Raw genomic sequence first — 18698 nt, 5'->3', positions numbered from 1 at the left:
GGCTTGTTCGGCCAACTAAGTCTCGCGCATGCTCAGAAAGGATTTCCACGTCGGAAGGTTGCATTGCAGTGTATAGGACGTCGTATTTTTCGTCCCGTCGTACGTGCCGTTCACGTCATCGCGCACGGTTTCAGCAAACTGTTCGTCCGTCGTGTGTGGCCATGTCCGTCCATGCTAAGTTTGAGCGGACTGTTCGCTCAAACTGTTGGACGGACAAAGTTGGGCCAACAGTCCGCGCGTGTGTACGCGGCCTAACTGCATATAGAAGTTATTTACAATTGAAATAGAGATTTCTTTTTTTCAAGTTTACATATTTTTTTTTTTTAAACACAAAAAAAGTAACAAAACCCAAAAAATTATAAATGTTATTGGTAAAGAAAAAATAGCTAAAGAAAGAAGGGGAGGAAGAAGTTAATTTGAATGAATTAGAATTAACTGAGAGCTAATAAAGGGTTTAATATGAACATTGTTTTATCTGATTGTTTTTTTTTTAAAAGTTGTACTTTTAAGGTTGTTTTTACTGACATCATACACCCAATGATCTGCTATGAATGAGCCACAGTAATTAAAATGTAGCAGTAATAGCATTACTACATGTTAGTTCTTATTGACACCGCAGACACTGTTCTGCCAGAGTAAATTTACAGAAAAGAATGCGCTGCTCCTGCGCAGAACAAGATTTCCTTTCTAAATGCAGCCACAGAGCTGCAAGGAAAAGGTGTACCACACATGCCCATTGTACTTTAATGACATTTTTCTGACCATGCCTGGTACAACTAAGATCCAGAACCAGTTCCTTTTTTCAACAGGGTTGCTATAGTTTACTTTTTGATTTCCTATGTGATCCTTGTGTGGAAACATTATAATTAGATAGTGCTAAATAACACTTTTATAGAGTGCTATACCCCCAGATTTTTGTATAGCTCTGAATTTACTAGGATTCACAAGCAGCCAATTAAACCAGGTGCCCTTTTAAACTAGTAACTGGGAGGTAAGTGAATTAATATCTCCTATGTTGAGCACTGGCTGTTGTACATTATATTATATTGCAATTACTGATTCTATTACAACTGTGTGGGCTGTGAGAAGTAGTGACCCTTGCCAAAAGGGAATTTCCAGTTAAACTCAAAATATTCTTTCATATCAACAGTCAGCTGTTTTCCATATGGGACTGTCATAATGCAATTTCCCGTATGTAACCAAAATAAGAACACCAACATACAAGACTAATTTTCTAGTAGGAAACATGTTTATACAGAGTAGGAGGAGAAGCTACATTGTTGTACAGAATGCCACGTTTAGCTTCGAGCCATCCGCATGTATGGTAGCAAGGGACTGCTAAAACTCTTAATGTAATGTTTTTCAATACCAACGCTAAAGTACCCCCAACAGGTCACGCTTGCAGGATTTTCTAAGGTCCTCATGAGATTCTGTACTAGTAATTATCATCAAAGCTAATGCTAAATTAAATCCTTATAGTCTTAAAGTGCGCCTACTCTTTACCTATGCAGGACTATGTAACAGGTTAAATTATCTGCTACCCTTAATAGCTTCCGCTACTCATGTTCCCTTCAACACCCCACCATTTACTTGTTCAGTATGGTTGCCAGAAGCAAACAGAAATACCAGTATACCCCAGTATAGAAAGCATAGATCTTGTTCTCCTTCCTCACAAGGCACTCAGATCTGTCATATGGGGGAAAGGAGAGAGACCTTAGCTATATTAGCTCAAAGTCATAAATTGGAACTTCCATGTTGTGATCTCTCCTTACTCCCCATGGTAAACAGAGAAGTGGGGGAGCAAAAGGATGCAGAGTATGGGAAGCTGGGGAACAAAGAGCACACTTAGGTCATTAAAGTGTGTGAAATAACAATTCTGTTAAAAAATTGTATTTACAGATATACATATACAACAGGTAGTAACCACACAGTACCCCTATGTACCCCCTGGTAGTTTCTGTTGTCATTGTGATTTAAAAAGAGTAAACACAGTTGACTGATAATAAATGGCTTCAGCCAAACACTAACCATGAGTGAAAGAAAATGTTTTGTGTTATCAATCATATTCTCTAAAAAATGGCCAAGAAATCATAAATTCTGCCAGGGTATGTAAACTTATGAGCACAACTGTATGTTGCAGTACTGTGCACTGCAACATACCTTGATGGCAAAGTGTGAATGGGTCCTAAGGCCTCCTTTACTTGTCCATCCCAAGCTTTGCTGTGTGAGTATACATTTGTTTTTAAATGGAAATGGTTCACTGTAACTTAAAAAAAAAATAATACTAATAGCTAGGGTCCCTATTGGGAGATTTGTCATGCCTGCATGACAAGCCTTCTTTAACACATATGTAAGTCATTGACACTAACACTGTACACTATACTGTAATAAATTGCATGTATAATGTTGGCTATCCTGCACCATATGGTATATATTGTGTCCCAGTAGATGGTACACACCCATGAAATTGCATTAGGTCATCTCCAAAACACATCTGCTGATTGAACCACCTGTCTCTATAGTGTGTACGTGTAATAGTACATTAGTAGATAACATGGTGTTCAGGGACATCCATTTAAAAAGGTTCCTTTGCCAACAGAATATGGCTAGGACAGGATAAGGCTAGATTATTTGAGTAGTAATAATTTGTAGGACAAAAAATCTATTGTAACAGATGTGTGCATATATATAGAATATATATATATATATATATATATATATATATACATACTTTTTTTTCAGAAGTTGATGAAAAGAATTAAGCCCCACTCTGGCATGAATTTGACTTCAGACTCTTGCAGTGAACTTTTTTTCAACTGGGTACAGGGTTGCTTTTTTTTATACGTTGAATTTGTGCACACTTTGGTTTTCCAGTTATGTACTAGTAAAAAAATCTTTTAATTTTATTTTAGTTGCAAATGAACGGGTCTTCAAAGTAAACATAACTTCTCCTTATAAGCTATGCTAAGTGGAGTTTTGTTGTTGAGAAATTAGTGAGAATTCTGAGGTTAAGGGTCGCTCATTCACATGGGCATAGAGCCCTGTACAGTGCGGAGAGCCATTTGTTTATCTTTTTAGAGTGGAGTGGAGCTCGGTGCAAGCAACCCAAATAAGTCAATGGGGGTGCAGCAGCATCCGTTCCTGCCTGTCACACTAGGCTGTGTGGGTGAGTGTGTACAGCCACCATGTCTCCATTTACTTAGCCACATGCTACTCTCTTTCATTGAGGTAAACAGGAATTCAGAAATAATAAGGACATTCAAAAGTAGTCCAGTTGAGCAGTAGAAAACAGCCACTGACAGAAATGTTTGGGAACAGTTTGTAGCTTAGAAGTATATAAAAAGTAAAAATTCTAATGTGAGCCAAAATAGGGGAAGCCCTAGCAAGACAGGCTAACTGTCATGGCCAAGGGGCGGAAGAGGATCAATGTAGTGCTCCAGACCAGTAGAGAGCAATCGGTGGCATTGGGGAAGGATACCTGAAGAACACTAAGCCTGAGCCAGTGACAGGCTGTGTGAACCACCCCATCAATCTACCAAATACAGGTGGAACAACACATTTTACATGAAAAGGTGGAAAGTAGACAAACAACAAGAGATGGTCAATGGAAAAAAACAGTAGGACAAGTCCCAGGATAATGGGGCCCCAAGGGCACTTTGGACAATCAAATCAGGTCAATAAGAGCAATACTGGGACAAGGTCATCCACTGCTCAGGGCAAAGATGCCAAACTGTTCCCCTCTTTCTAGAACATGCACAGCGCTCCAAACATATGCAATGGTTATAAAATGCGCCAGTATTTGTGTTTACATTTGTGATTGCTGTGATGACCAATGTGTCAGGGTGTTGCATGGAATCAAAAACAAAGCTCTTGGACAGACAAATCTGCATACATTCAAATGAAGGTATCATGGAAAAACCTTTGTTAGTTTTATCAACAATAGGAGCTGAAAGAATAGTGTCTCCAAAGCTATCACAGCGATATCAAGCCTGAAGGAGTATTATTTGTGGCAGAATATAGAAACAGCTGGTCAGTATTTCATGCCGGTATCAGCAGCAAAGTAACTGAGGAACTAGCAACACTCGTTGCTGTTTGTAATATTGCCCAATAGGATAGAAAGGAGTGGACCCGAGGTAACGGACACAAGTAGGGGAGTACCTTGGCAGGTACTGTACCCCCTCCCCCCACATTAAATCATGGCAGATACCCCTTGTGTTCCACCTTCCCTTCTTGGTCCTACATAAGAGAGAATGAGCCAGTCAACATAAAAAAGGACAAAGCCTTATATTTCTAAACCTTAGGAATCAGGGAAAAGCAGTTTCATTATGAGAAAAGAGGTTGCCTGGTCAGACAACCCGTCTGGCAGTTAGATATTGACAGGACATGATAGCGCTCACACCATAATATCCCAACAGGTAGCCAAATGATTCTTGAGAGTGACTGAAGGAGGGAGTAGGGAGAGTAAGTAGGACCCATAAAAGGGTGGGCAGGGATGAAGGCATACCCCAAACCAGGCTTGTGCATGTGAGACCAGAAGAGCAAAAGGATGAGCAGGGCACACCCATGTAAAAACCTCAAGGTATGCTTGGAGTCTGACAGAAGAAACTCTGTAAACTTATCTAACCTTGTTCCAAAAAACATGGTTCTAGTAATCATCTGGCCCACCATGGTCTAGCGAAGCACAGAGGAGTGAGGGGAGGGAAGCTTAGTAACACTGTTAAAAACATTTATCTTTTTAGAGACTTAAACAAGGAATGAATCTGAAGGAAATTCCTCAATAAGCTACAAATTAGCCACAGAAGGATAAATCTCCCAGTGTTCAGGTTCATAAAGGCATACAGACATACTCTATCCCCTACAGAGGGTATTTGCAATATGATTCTAGTGCTTTCTGCTATTAACAATCCAAGGAACTACAGGGAAATCCAGCTATACATACTTCCTGCTAGGGATGAGCCGAACACCCCCCAGTTCAGTTCACACCAGAACTTTCGAACGGACCGAAAATTCGTACGAACTTTAGAACCCCATTGAAGTCTATGGGACTTGAACGTTCGAAATAAAAAGTGCTAATTTTAATGGCTAATATGCAAGATACTGTCCTAAAAAGGGGTTTGGGGACCTGGCTCCTGCCCCAGGGGACATGGGTCAATGCCTAAAATGTTTTTAAAAATGGCCGTTTTGGCGGGAGCACTGATTTTAATGACGATTAAAGTGAAAAAAGTGAAATATTCCTTTAAATATCGTGCCTGGGGGGTGTCTATAGTATGCCTGTGAAGTGCCACGTGTTTCCCGTGTTTAGAACAGTCCCTGCACAAAATGACATTTAACGGAAAAAAAGTCATTTCAAACTGCTTGCATTTTTAATGTAATATCTGGTTCCGGCAATATGGATGTAAATCATTGAGAAAAATGGCATGGGTAGCCCCCCCTGCCCATTACCAGCCCCTTTGGGTCTTGTACGGATATTAAGGGGAAACCCCGTACCCATATTAATAAAAGGAAAGACGTGGGGCCCCCAGGCCCTATATACTCAGAACAGCAGTATACAGGCGGTAAAAACAAGACAGGGACTGTGTAGATTTGTTGTGTTAAGTAGATTCTGTTTGTAATTTTGAACTGGTACATTTTTAAAGTGTAGCTCCAGTCAAAAAATCTATTTTTAAGCTTTTTGGAAAACATAGGGAAGGGTTATCACCCCTGTATAATTTGTTTTGCCGTCCGTCTTTTTTCATCTCACTTCCTGTTGTCTCCTTCCGTTTGCAAGTAGGAGACGTTTGTAAGTTGGATGTTTGAAAGTAGGGGCCTGCCCTATATGCTCTGCAGAAATGGCGGAACAAAGTGTTGGTGTTGCCACAACATTGTAAGTCCTCAAAGTGACTCTTGGTGGGCGCTGGTGTGCCCTGCTGTGAACGATTATATCAAGAATTGTAATTAGATGCCATTGTTGAACAGTGGTGGAAAAATTGACCTTTGGTGGTTGTGGTGCTGGTGCCACAAAACTATAAGTCCTCACAGTTACTCTGGGTGGGGAAAGGAACGGGCCCTGCTGTGAAATATTATATCAAGAACTGTAATTACATGCCCCTGTTCCTTAGGCACTGGTGCTGGTGCCACAACACTGCAACCTCTCCCATATACTCTAGTTGTAGTGCAGGAATGAGCCCTGCTGCAAAGCATTGCACCAAAAATTGTAATTAAACGCCCCTGTTAAACAGGGGCAGAAAAATTGGGCTGCTGGCACTGGTGCTGGTGCCACGACACTGCAACCTCTCCCATATACTCTAGTTGTGGTGCAGGAATGAGCCCTGCTGCAAAGCATTGCATCAAAAATTGTAATTAAATGCCCCTGTTAAACAGGGGCTGAAAAATTGGGCTGGTGGCATCACCCAGAACCAAAAATGTTCTTCCAACATATCAGCAGAGGAGGAAGAGGATAGACATTCAACATAACAGGACAGTCACTCAGCATCAGCATAGGCAGTCTTGAAGGGATGTGATATTTCAAAAAAAATGTATTCGGTTACATCAGCTTCAGGTGCTTGGTAGCTGTGGGTGATCCAAGACTGATTCATCTTTATGAAGGTCAGTCGATCAACTGAGTCGGTGGACAGGCGCACCCTGTGATCGGTAACAAAGCCACCAGCAGCACTGAAGGTGCGTTCTGAAAGAACGCTGGATGCAGGACAGGCCAGTAGCTCAATTGCATACTGTGCAAGCTCTGGCCAGTGATCCATCCTCAAGAGCCAGTAAGCCAGAGGATTTTCGCTGGGAAAGGTGTCCAAGTCTGACCTTGCCCCTAGGTATTCCTGCACCATGTAAATCAGACGCTGGCGATGGTTGCTGGAACCGATCATACCTTGGGGCTGCGGACAAAAAATTGTCTGAACGCATCGGTCAGGCGGCCACCTTCTCCACCGCTCCTTCTGACCGATGCCTCAGCAACACGTTGTCCAAGACCAGGAGTTTGTAACCTCCCAGTCTCTGGGAACGCGTTGCACAGACCTTTCTGCAATGCCTCCATGAGATGTCTCATCCTCTGCTCCCTCTGCAATGGCAAGATAAGGTCGGCAACCTTACCCTTGTACCGTGGATCAAGGAGAGTGGCCAGCCAGTAATACGAGGATCCTTCCGCAGGCTTTGCAGGATCAGGGAGGCCATGCAGCGTAGGTTAGCTGAGGCATTCAGTCCGGAGTCCTCTGGGTCACTAAGAACAATATGATCCGCAGCTACCTCCTCCCAGCCACGTACAAGTCCACGGGTTTCTTGGGACTGTAAATCATCCCTGCAAGACTGCTGCTGCTGCTGATGCTGAGTGCCAGCCTCCACCTCCATGCTGACACAATCATCCTCCTCCTCCTCCTCTTCCTGTGTGATGGGTGGGACAGCAGGAACACTGTCTGGATAAAGGGGGCCTTGAGAGGCAAGGAAGTCCTCCTCTTCCTGCCTCTGTTCTGCCTCAAGTGCCCTGTCCATTATTCCACGCATCGTATGCTCCAACAGGTGGACAAGAGGTACAGTGTCACTGATGCATGCACTGTCACTGCTCACCATCCTTGTGGCCTCCTCAAACGGTGACAGGACAGTGCATGCATCCCTGATCATGCCCCACTGGCGTGGTGAGAAAAAACCCCTGACCCTCTTCTGGTGCCGCAGTCGCACAGGTACTCATTGATGGCCCTCTGCTGCGTGTGCCGCCACTGCAGCATGGCCAACGTTGAGTTCCACCTGGTGGGCATGTCACATATAAGACGGTTCTTGGGCAGGTTCAACTCCTTTTGGAGCTCAGCCAGCCGAGCACAGGCATTAAATGATCAGCAGAAATGCACACAGACTTTCCTGGCCTGCTTCAGGACATCATGTAAGCCCGGGTACCTGCCCAAGAACCGCTGCACCACCAGGTTAAGGACGTGAGCCACACAGGGCACATAGGTCAGTTGTCCCTGTCAGAGGGCAGAGAGGAGGTTGGTGCCATTGTCGCAAACCACCATTCCTGGCTTAAGCTGGCGTGGCATCAACCACCTCTCGGCCTGCCCATGCAGAGCTGACAAAATATCTGCCCCAGTGTGGCTCCTGTCCCCCAAACAAACCAGAGCAAGCACGGCATGGCATCGTTTTGCCTGCTTACTTGCGTAGCCCCTTGAATGCCTACGGAGCACCGCTGGACAGAGCACTGGAAGAGGCCATGGAGGAAGAAGAAGAGGAGGGGGTGGAGGAGAGAGGTGTGTCACAACCAGTAGTAGCATTTTGGAAGCGAGGTGGCGGAACAACCTCCAACACTACTGCACCTTGTCCTGCATCCTTCCCAGCTGCCAGAAGAGTGACCCAATTGGCCGTGAAAGACCGGTAACGTCCCTGTCTGGACCATGAGTCAGTCGTAATATGCACCTTACCGCTGACCGCCCTGTCCATCGAGGCAAGGACTTCGCCTTCCAAATGCCGGTAGAGAGCCGGAATCGCCTTCCGTGAGAAAAAGTGGCGTTTGGGGACCTGACACTGAGGAACCGCACATTGTACAAACTCACAGAAGGTGGCCGAGTCTACCAACTGAAAAGGCAGCAATTGAAGTGCTAGCAATTTAGCCAAGCTAGCATTCAACCGCTGGACATGTGGATGGCTGGGAGTGAACTTCTTTCGACGGTCCATCAGCTGGGGCAGGGAAATTTGCCTGCTATAATCGGACGTGGGTGTAGTGCTAGCAGAGTGCCCGGAAGCACTTGGCTGTGACACACCTAATTCTACACCTTCATTCCTCTCAGAGCAGGTTTCAGAGAGGACTGAAGGTCTAGTGGGGTTGGAGATCCCAGCTGATGAGGAGCAAGGAGAGGTCCGCTTTGTTCTTTGGTGTGGGTCTTTGAGGTACGCTTGCCAACGAGCTGCATGGTAGGCCAACATATGTCTGGTCAAGCATGTGATGCCCAAGCGGCTGATGTTTTGGCCACGCGAGATACGCTTGAGACATATGTTGTAAATAGCAGTGGTGCGATCTGATGCACTCGTCTCAAAAAAGGCCCACACCAAAGAACTTTTAGAATAACGCGCAGAGGCAGCGCCCTGCACAGGCGGAGCTCTGCGGTGTGATTCAGTCGGTGTGCTGCCCCTAAGCTGGCATCCTGCCTCGTTGGACATGTGCCTCCTCCGGGGCACGCGGAGAACACGCACAATCTCCTACAACTGACTGCAAGCTCTATTACAGAAGAGCAATATAGCTAGCTATATAGGTGGATATAATGGTGTATAGTGCGGTCAGGGCACGCAGACAACACGCACAATCTCCTACAACTGACTGCAAGCTCTATTAAAGAAGAGCAATATAACTAGCTGTATAGGTGGATATAATGGTGTATACTGCGGTCAGGGCACGCAGACAACACCCTCAAACTCCTGCAGATTGCTAACAGCTCAATTACAGAAGAGCAAGAATGCAAAATTGGCCGATAACGAACGGTGTATACTGTGTTGAAGGTACACAGAGAACACCCACTAACTCCTACAGACGCCAACACACTACACATGGCCGCCGCGCTGGCGGCCTTATATAGTGTGAGGCGTGTACTACACAGCCTGAGCTATGATTGGCCACAGGCATCCTGCCTGTGGCCAATCATGGCTCTCCTCACTGCCAGCGCTGTGATTGGCCAAGCATGTGGGGTCACAGTGCATGCTTGGCCAATCATGAGCCAGCAATGCACTGCGATGGCGCAGTGCATTGTGGGCCGTGAGCGCCACACGAATTTGGCGCGAACGGCCCATAATGTTCGGTATTCGCCAAACGTGCGAACAGCCGATGTTCGAGTCGAACGTATGTTCGACTCGAACACGAAGCTCATCCCTACTTCCTGCAATGCCAGAGATAAGAAGCACCCAGGGGTAGAACCCTCTCTCTTCAGTGTGGAGATCACTAGCGAGGAGAGTCAGACGGCAAATGCCTTTTCTTTAAGATAGATATGGAAGCCTAGCTATGCTTCTGGATGGCTTTGTATTATCAACAGTTACATTTCCAATGATTGATAACCCATTGTTCAACCAATATGTTCATTCATGTGATGATCTGTATTCTGTAATGCTTCACAAAAAATGTATTTAAAATAAAAGAATTAGGAATTGCACTTTTAGATTTTTTGTCTTCCTCCAAATCAACTGTGAGTGTTCTGTATAACCCCCTTTTTAATTTAATAATTTATTCCTTTTTTGGTTGGTCGAAATAGATGTACGTGTGTCTTTTTTTTCAACCTTACTATCTATGAAACTGTGAGGTAGAAGAAATGAAAATGAAGGTAAGCAAGTTTATTACTATGTACATAATTTACTCTGAAAGCTTACTCAAACTAGAATTACATTTATCATAAAAACATCATTTTGAAATGGACAGGCAACATACAAACTTAACAATGTACAAAACGCAAACTGACAGATCCTCTTTAGAGACCAGAGATGTCTAGCAATGTCCTGCCATCTCTCACCTTAAAGGGTTGTCATTCCTGTGGTAAGTTGTGACTCACCTCCTGCACAGACGCTGGATGGCTCAGCAGCTAAGATCTCAATGCAGGACTTCTTTAGGATCTGAAAGAAGATGCAGTTCTTAGTTGGCATGCAGCATCAAGTAGAGAGAATGGTGTGCCAGGCAGCTACTGTTATTACAAGGTGAATGTCCTAATCTTTCTCTGACTGCTCAAGGAACAAACTTAACCCCTAAATGGCAAGCAGATCTAACCAGTGGCAAATCAAAGCGTATATAAACTCAAAATCTATTTTCAGTATGTTTGTCACCATTCTTCATTGTATACAGTTTTCTTAAAGCCAAACTCCAGACACACGCACACAAAAAATACACTTTCATAGTTTCATAGTTAGTAAGGTTGAATAAAGACACCAGTCCATCCAGTTCAACCTGAGTGAGGTGTCTACAATTGTCCCTATCCCTGTACATTGCACACTCACAACAGTCCCTACCATCAAGGAGCCCACAATCCAAGGTCCCCATTCATATACTAGGGCCAATTTTGGACAGAAGCCAATTAACCTACCTGCATGTCTTTGGATTGTGGGAGGAAACCGGAGTACCCGGAGGAAACCCACGCAGGCACAGGGAGAACATGCAAACTCCAGGCAGGTGGTGTCATGGTTGGGATTTGAACCAGCGACCCTTCTTACTGCCCCCTGCAAGGGTTAAATGCCCCTTATGTATAGAGGTGTTGGAGTAAAGAGAAACCTTTACCTCATACACCATTCTCCCACAGCCTCCTCGCTAAGCTGTTCATGGCTGTGGTTGTACACTTACCTTTTCCACGTACAATGCGGAGTTAATAGCACTGCATTGCATGTGATGACGCCTAGAAATGCCCACAGACCAGAGATTTGTGGAAAGGAGGACTGTGGCAGAACTGGCCGGGCAGTACTGTTTCTGAACCCCTTAGACATAATATGCATTTAACCCAGCAGTGTGAGGGGCCTCGCTGGAAGGGTAGTATTTTATTTTATTTTTTTAATTCCTGGAGTTGGGCTTTTAAGCTGATTTTTGTCACTCTCTTGCAAAGTTTTTTACCTGAAGATCCTTTCAATAACAACACTTCCTGTGGCAAGCTGACAATGCTAAGCTCACTGACTCTTGGCCATTGAGCTGCCTTTCAGGTCTATCAGATAAACAGCCCAACAGTCAACTAAAAGAGCCAACACAGCAGGCTGATAAAAATTCTGCTAATTGCGAAACAGTGATTTAGCGTTCTCAGCTTTCAACTGGAAGTATTGTTACTGGGAGGATCTCCAGGTACGAAACCTTGCAAAAAATTCACAAAAAATATATACAGTGAAGCATGATGCCAAGCATACTGAAAAATAGATTTTGGTTTATATGCACATTTTAGGTCCCAAGTCATCTTTAATTTATTAGCTTCCTCATGCACAATGCTCTTTGTTTTATGCGTTTAAAGACTGCAAGTACAAAAAAATACCAGAATAGAACTCTGGGCTGCCAACACAACTTTTTATAGACCGAGTGGTGTCAGTCTTCCCAGTATCTTTTGTTAAACGTCTCAACCACACGTACTCTCAAATCTCTACAACATAAAGGATAGTCATCCTGTAGTCTATAATAACAACTGGGAGGGCTAACTATCCTCTTTGTGAATGCTGCATAGAACACAGGACAGCTTTGAGTTTCAAGGTCAATATGTTCTTTCAGTGGCGTACCATGGGTTGTCAGCACTCAGGGCAAGGCAAGTGTTTCACCCCCTAACTCGTACCATCAGCACTCCCAGAGTCCGTTCAACCAGAATAAACTGACATTGGAATACACGTGACCGGCGCCCCGCATGTGGATTAGGGGGCCAGACGCATGGATGGGGGGGTGGCCCCCATGCACGCTTACTGGATGGACCGCCACTGACCTAGATATATATATATATATATATATATATATATATATATTCATAGATAGATAGATAGATATATTCATAGATAGATAGATAGATACTAAATATAAATATATATATATATATATATATATATATATATATATATATATATATATATATATACATATATATATATATATATATAGATAGATATGATACATAGCATGAAAACCTGTGCCTCATCTGTGCATCCTAACTACCTTCATCCCATCATTGTGCCCGTGCCCCCAACTCCATACTACACCTCCTTGTGCTACCCCAGTCCATCCACCACCTTATTGTGCAACCCAACTCCACATGCCCCTCTTTCCCACAAAGCTCACTATTAGTTGAAGGAGTTCCAGTGCACAGCATGCGAGTTGGCAGTGTTCCTGGGGTATAGGGAGGACATGAGAAGAAGAGTGATCAGAGCCATCCTCAACTGCAATGGCCAGTGCACTACCACACAGTTAATAAGAGCACACCACTACCCCTCTTTAACTTTAGTCACTCTAACCTAGAACCACCCAGCCATACCCACAGTCTATGCGGGAGAGAAGGGAGCGCACTGCTGACAGGACCGGAATGGACATGCGCACAGACTGATCACCCACCTCTTCTCACCCCGGAACTAGTTTTACACCCCCTAAGAATTCTGCACTGAGGACAGCCACCCCTGTGGCCCCATCTATGCTGTGCCTCTGGGTTATTTGTTGCACTTTATTAAACAGAAATAACAAAATCCTTTCAATGGTATATTTAACAGACCAAAAGGGAACAAATAATTAAGGTTCATTATTCAGTTTTACATGCACTTTGGAAGGAACGAACAAACGGCTTCCTTTTTACCAGTTACATAGGCTGCTTTGGTGGTAGTTTGTACCTTGCAGTGTCTACCAATTGTACAAGCAAGTACACTACAATATACACTGTATGAATCTTTACTCACTGAATCAATAACGCCTTGCAAAGCTTGAAATCCACCCACCACTGGGAACACGTGATCTATGCTGTCTGCAATTGTTGCAAGCTGAAAAAAAGAAGAGCAAGTCAGTATATAATGCCAAATATTTATTTATTTTTAAATCAGAAGTATAGTTTATTAATGTTTACGGCATTCCAAATTTGGTACATACAACCAAAAGAGAAAAGGGAAGGGAAAAGAAAAAAAAAAAGAAAAAAAAAGAATTTACAGTGTTAGCAGTCACCTAATGTACAAAAGGGGACTAGAGTTATTATGCAGCAAAGTTATGTACAAAAAAAAACAAAAAAAAAAACACACCACGGCCACCCCAGACATGTGTGAACCGGATAGACTGTTGTCTTCATTCAATCTTACCAACTATATAACTATGAGAGCTGGTCACATTCACATGTTATGAGAATTGGATGCAGTTCAAAATGCATCTAATTCACATATATGTGAACCCAGCCTACGTGAAGCAGCCACATTTACTCACTGGTTCCTTCAGAGTTGGCTAGGGGTTACTTGAGCTCTGGCTGATTATTTTGACAGTACCTGCATAGTTCCAGGGCCAACACCACTTGGCACAATCAGCAGCATTATACCAATAACCTTTTAAGCAACCTGTAGGGTCTACTAATGACCAATGTAAGGGATATTTTTCCCACTGATCCCTGATGAAATTGGCTTGAGCAGAAATTCCCTGAATTTTTTTTTCAAGGGCTCCTCTTGGGTAAAAAGGCTGGTCTAAATAAACACCCAGTTTAAGGTTGAAATAAGTTTACCAAAAATGATTATTGGTGTCAAAGATCTTTCAAAAATCTATATATCTTTTGCCCATTCAGAGCAAAGTAAGAGGGTCACTGCATTTCTCACCTCCTAAGTGATAAATATGTAACCTTCTAACATCTGCACCACTCTACCGCTGGCAGCAAAGAAAAATTACAAACTGACTCGGAGCTCACACAGGGCTATAAATTTCTTCCTACACCAGCACTGGGCTAATCAAGTGGCATTGATGTTTCTTGTGTGTACTGTAGAACAGCAAACAGCTCATGGCAGGCCTGCTTGGTAAGCCATAAAACAAGCCCGAGTAAATGACTTTAAACATTTCAACAGGGATGTTAAGATAGAAAGGTGGTAACTGGTGACACTGGCAGTCAAGCTAAGGGTGCCCAAGCAACTGAAAAGAAAGCAATAAGACAAAAATATTTTAAAATCAGCCTTTGGACCTTTTTTCCTAGAAGCCTTTTGAAAATTCAAGCCATCAAAATAACACTGAAATTCATATTCGATTTAGCCATTCAAATCTGAAATTTTGCCTAAATTTAACATTATCCAAAATCATGATTATATGAATTCCATTTAGGTTATGGTAAAATAATTATTCCGATTTGGGCAAGACAAGCTTACATTTTTCTTTTCAGTACACATAGTTTGTCCGTAGTAATATTATGCCTTCGGCTCCCGTCTTTTCTATCTGTTTTTGACAGTCCAGATCCTGTCTATGTCCATGCAAATCTGCCTCAGAGCCGTGGGCTGCCTCTGTCCCTCTGCTTCATATCATGGATTTTGACTTCAGCAGGCATTTCACTTAACATAGAGTGAAAGCACATCCGAAAGGACAGAAATGAAGGAGCAGATAGGGAGTCTCCTGGAGCGCACACAATAATAAGGAGCGGGTGGACAAAGTAAGACTTTGAAGAAGGAAAATAAGAAACACTAACACCCTGTCCTTTCTAGGCTGTTTGTTAAAGTAAAATACGTTGCTGCGCCATCGGTCAACAAAAGAAATTAAAGGGGTTGTAAACCCTTCCGTTTTTTCACCTTAATACATCCTATGCATTAAGGTGAAAAAACACCTGGTAATGAGCGGCCCCCTAGCCCCCTGTTTTATTTACGTGTATTTCCCTCGACAAGGACGTGCTTTCACTCTCTCCACGGGGTCCCAGCTCTTGATTGGATAGATTGATAGCAGCGCAGCCATTGGCTCCCCCTACTGTCAGTCAAATCCAATGAAGCGGCGGGGGGGGGGGGGGGGGTCCCCAGCATTTGTGCTCATGGATTTAATGCTGGACTCGGAAGAGCACCCCTAAGGTAACCCCCTGGGAACGTGCTTCTCCTAGGGGATTATCTGATGTGGGAAGGAGCCGCAAGAGCCACCAGGGGACCCCAGAAACAGATGATCTGGGCCAATTTGTGCAAAATGAGCTGCACAGTGGAGGTAAGTATGATATGTTTGTTATTTTAAAAAATTTAAAAGCGAGCCTTTACAATAACTTTAAGCTGGTACACACTATACAACGTTGCTTAGATGTTTTCCTTTGGGTTTACCAAAACCATATAATATGAGGTCAAACTTAAACACTTTCAAATGGTATGCAGTCAGACAGGCTGCATACAACATAGCTTTAACAACATAGTTAAGGTCTAAATCTAAAGGAAATTGTATAGTGTGGATCCAGTTTTACTCTGTCCTGTAAGAGGTTCTCTTGAAAGCCCATCTACTCCCCCACGCAGTGTGGAGGTGCAGAGCACTGCAACAAGGGAGGAAGGGAAGAAGGTCACATGTTTTCCCATAGCTGGTAGCATCAGTATTTCACAAGGTTTCATCTGGTGACCAGGACAATGGAAGAATGCAAGGAAAATATCTACAGCATGGCCACGGTGAACCTGACTACAGCAAATTTTATCCTGCCTAAAAAGTTGTAGTTTTCAAATTAATTCCTGTGCCTTTATGGTGAAGTTGGGATTGGGTGTTTTAGCATTTAAAGTGGTTCTAAGCATTCATAGTTCAAGGGCATTCTATGCATTCAAGTGATTGCAAAGTCTTGTTTAAAAAGAAACAAACATGTTATACTTGCTTCCTATGTGCAGCTGGTTTTGCACAGAGCAGTCCGGATCTTCCTCTTCTTGAGTCGCTCTTTGTTTCTTCTGGCCCTTTCATCCTGTGGAATGCCCCCACAGCAAGCAGCTTCCTATGGGGGCACCCAAGCCGAATCACAGCTTCGTGTGTCCAGTTAGCCACGGAGCCCTGACCCCTCTCTCCCCTGATAGGCTAACTGACAGCCACCGCATGCCTAAGACACTTGTGGACATCGCTGGAAAGAGATAGGGCTCAGGTAAGTAATTAGGGGGTGCTGGGGACTGCTACACACAGAAGTTTTTTTTATCCTAATGCATAGAATGCATTAAGGTAAAAAAACCTTCCTTCACATCTTCTTTAAAGGTATAAAAAATCTTCTGGGTGTAACTCTTCACCCCCCCCCCCCCCACTTCATACTTACCTGAGTCCCATAATGATCCAGCAATGTCCATGAAAACAGCTGCTCTCCTGGGTCTCACTCTCCTCATTGGTTCACACAGTAGTGGAAGCCATTGGCTCATGCTGATGTAAATGTGCACAGAACAGGTAAATATTACATGTTTGTTATATATATATATTTTTTATTCTTTCCTTTACAATCACTTTAAGGCTCGGGGAAATGGATTATGGTTCTGTTTGAAAAGTACTTGTCCTAGAAAATATACTACCAAATGCTCCTAATTATTTCTCAAAATTACCAGAAATAGTAAGAATAATACAATAAATAGTGTTGCGCTATCTTCAATAATCAAACCATTGGCAAAGTGCAAAGTACCAAATTAAATTATAAAAATTTGTCTTGAAAGACCTAAAATATGTATTGTGCTTACTTAGATATTCCCACTACAACAAAAAGTGCCAAGTGCTAAAATATATATTCTAATTTTTAAAATATTCTCCAACTTCTCATAGGAAGTGATTGTAAACACTTAGATATTCAAAGTGAAAGTGCACTGTGAGAAAAATAAAATAAAAATTTAAATATTTCACCCTAGGGACAACATTAAAAAAAAAAGCCCCTTGAGAAAGTCAGGTGACAGTGACGCAAGGCGTCAGGGAGAGGAGACTGTGACCATGCATGAGTGAGTTTGGCAGCGCAGCGGCTGCAAACTCTTGTGGTGATCTGATCATTCATTCATTAATTCAATGCACTTTTATATTATTCCACAGGTGAGTGGCACTCTTTGCTGATCCTGCTGGGTTCTGATTTAACAATATTGAGCAATGATTTTTTTCTTCCTTTTCTAATATTTCACCCGGAGCGGTGGAAGCAGGAATCCCCCTTTTTTTCGGCTCATCTTTCACAGAAGTAGGAGGATAAGTGTGGTGTTTTCCTGTATCCCCATAAATCCGAAGCTCCTTAGGTGCCCAGGACGAACTTCCCTCTCAAGTGTGGATGTCCCTGGATAAGTACTTTTGACACTAACATTTATATATAATGGGCGGGGACATCATCCGGCGATATCCCTATATAAGTCGCCGCACACCGCGTCCCTGTCATTGTGACCGGAGACAGCGACGAGGCAACATCTCCAGAAGAGAAGAACAGAAGAACAGAAGACGACGACAGTGGCAGCGGCGACAGAAGACCGGGCCACCGCTTGCAAAAGAGCTATAAGAAGGTGCAGTGGCCCAGCAAGAAGAACCGAAGAGGGGGACAAGACCCCCCGAAGTCGGAAGAAGAGGGTGTCGGCGAAGAAGTAAGCCGGGCTCCTCCGCTAGTGAAAGAGCTAGCAAAAGAGCAGAAGATAGCGGAGGAGTCCGGCGAGAAGACCCCCGGAGCTGGGCAATAAACTATTTTAACCCTTGTGTGTTGTGTTTTTTATTTTTTTTACTTTTTTTCACAGGTGAATGGGTAGGGGTACATTGTATCCCATACTCAATCACATAGGGTGGGGGGCCGGGATCCGGGGGCCCCCTTATTAAAGGGGGCTCACGGATTCCGATAAGCCCCCCACCCGCAGACCCCGACAACAAACGGCCAGGGTTGTCGGGAAGAGGCCCTTGTCCTCATCAACATGGGGACAAGGTGCTTTGGGGTGGGGGGGCCGTGCGGACCCCCTTCCCCAAGGCACCCCCCATGTTGAGGGCATGTGGCCTGGTACGGCTCAGGAGGGGGGGCCCGCTCTCTTGTCCCCACCCCCTTTCCTGGCCTGCCGGGTAGCGTGCTCGGATAAGGGTCTGATATGGACCTAGGGGGAGACCCCCACGCCGATTTTTCGGCATAGGGATTCCCCTTTAAGTCTATACCAGGTGACGGCGCCAGCGACGCCTCCTTCGCTGGCCCCGGCTACCTGGAGCCGTGCTCAAAATGAGCGGACTTTTCTCCGGACGGCAAAAGTCTGTTCATTTCAAAAGTACAGCGGACTGGCACACACACGGCCATACTGTCCGCCGAAATGTGAGTCCGGCGGACAGATTGGAGTGCAAAACTACTTTCTTAGTCCGCCGGACTTTTGGGTAAAAAAAAAGTCCG

The 18698-nt window shown here is 44.0% G+C and overlaps 1 protein-coding gene across 1 annotated transcript in view; it reads right to left on the bottom strand.

The window, feature by feature from the left end:
- Positions 1-18698, bottom strand: part of ANTXRL (ANTXR like) — a 288394-nt gene that overhangs the window by 136770 nt on the left and 132926 nt on the right. Inside the window, exons 8-9 of the mRNA XM_077454770.1 lie at positions 13342-13422; positions 10503-10563 (exon numbers count right to left, since the gene is read on the bottom strand). Coding sequence (XP_077310896.1) covers positions 10503-10563; positions 13342-13422 — 142 coding nt within the window. The remainder of the gene's footprint in view (positions 1-10502; positions 10564-13341; positions 13423-18698) is intronic.

The sequence above is a fragment of the Lithobates pipiens genome, unplaced genomic scaffold (genome assembly GCF_037356315.1).
Source record: "Lithobates pipiens isolate NorthernLeopardFrog02 unplaced genomic scaffold, aLitPip1_a1.2 Scaffold_25, whole genome shotgun sequence".
Taxonomy (NCBI): Eukaryota; Metazoa; Chordata; class Amphibia; order Anura; family Ranidae; genus Lithobates; species Lithobates pipiens.
The sequence above is the reverse complement of the archived record's forward strand: the minus strand, read 5'-3'. Positions and strand labels throughout refer to the sequence as shown.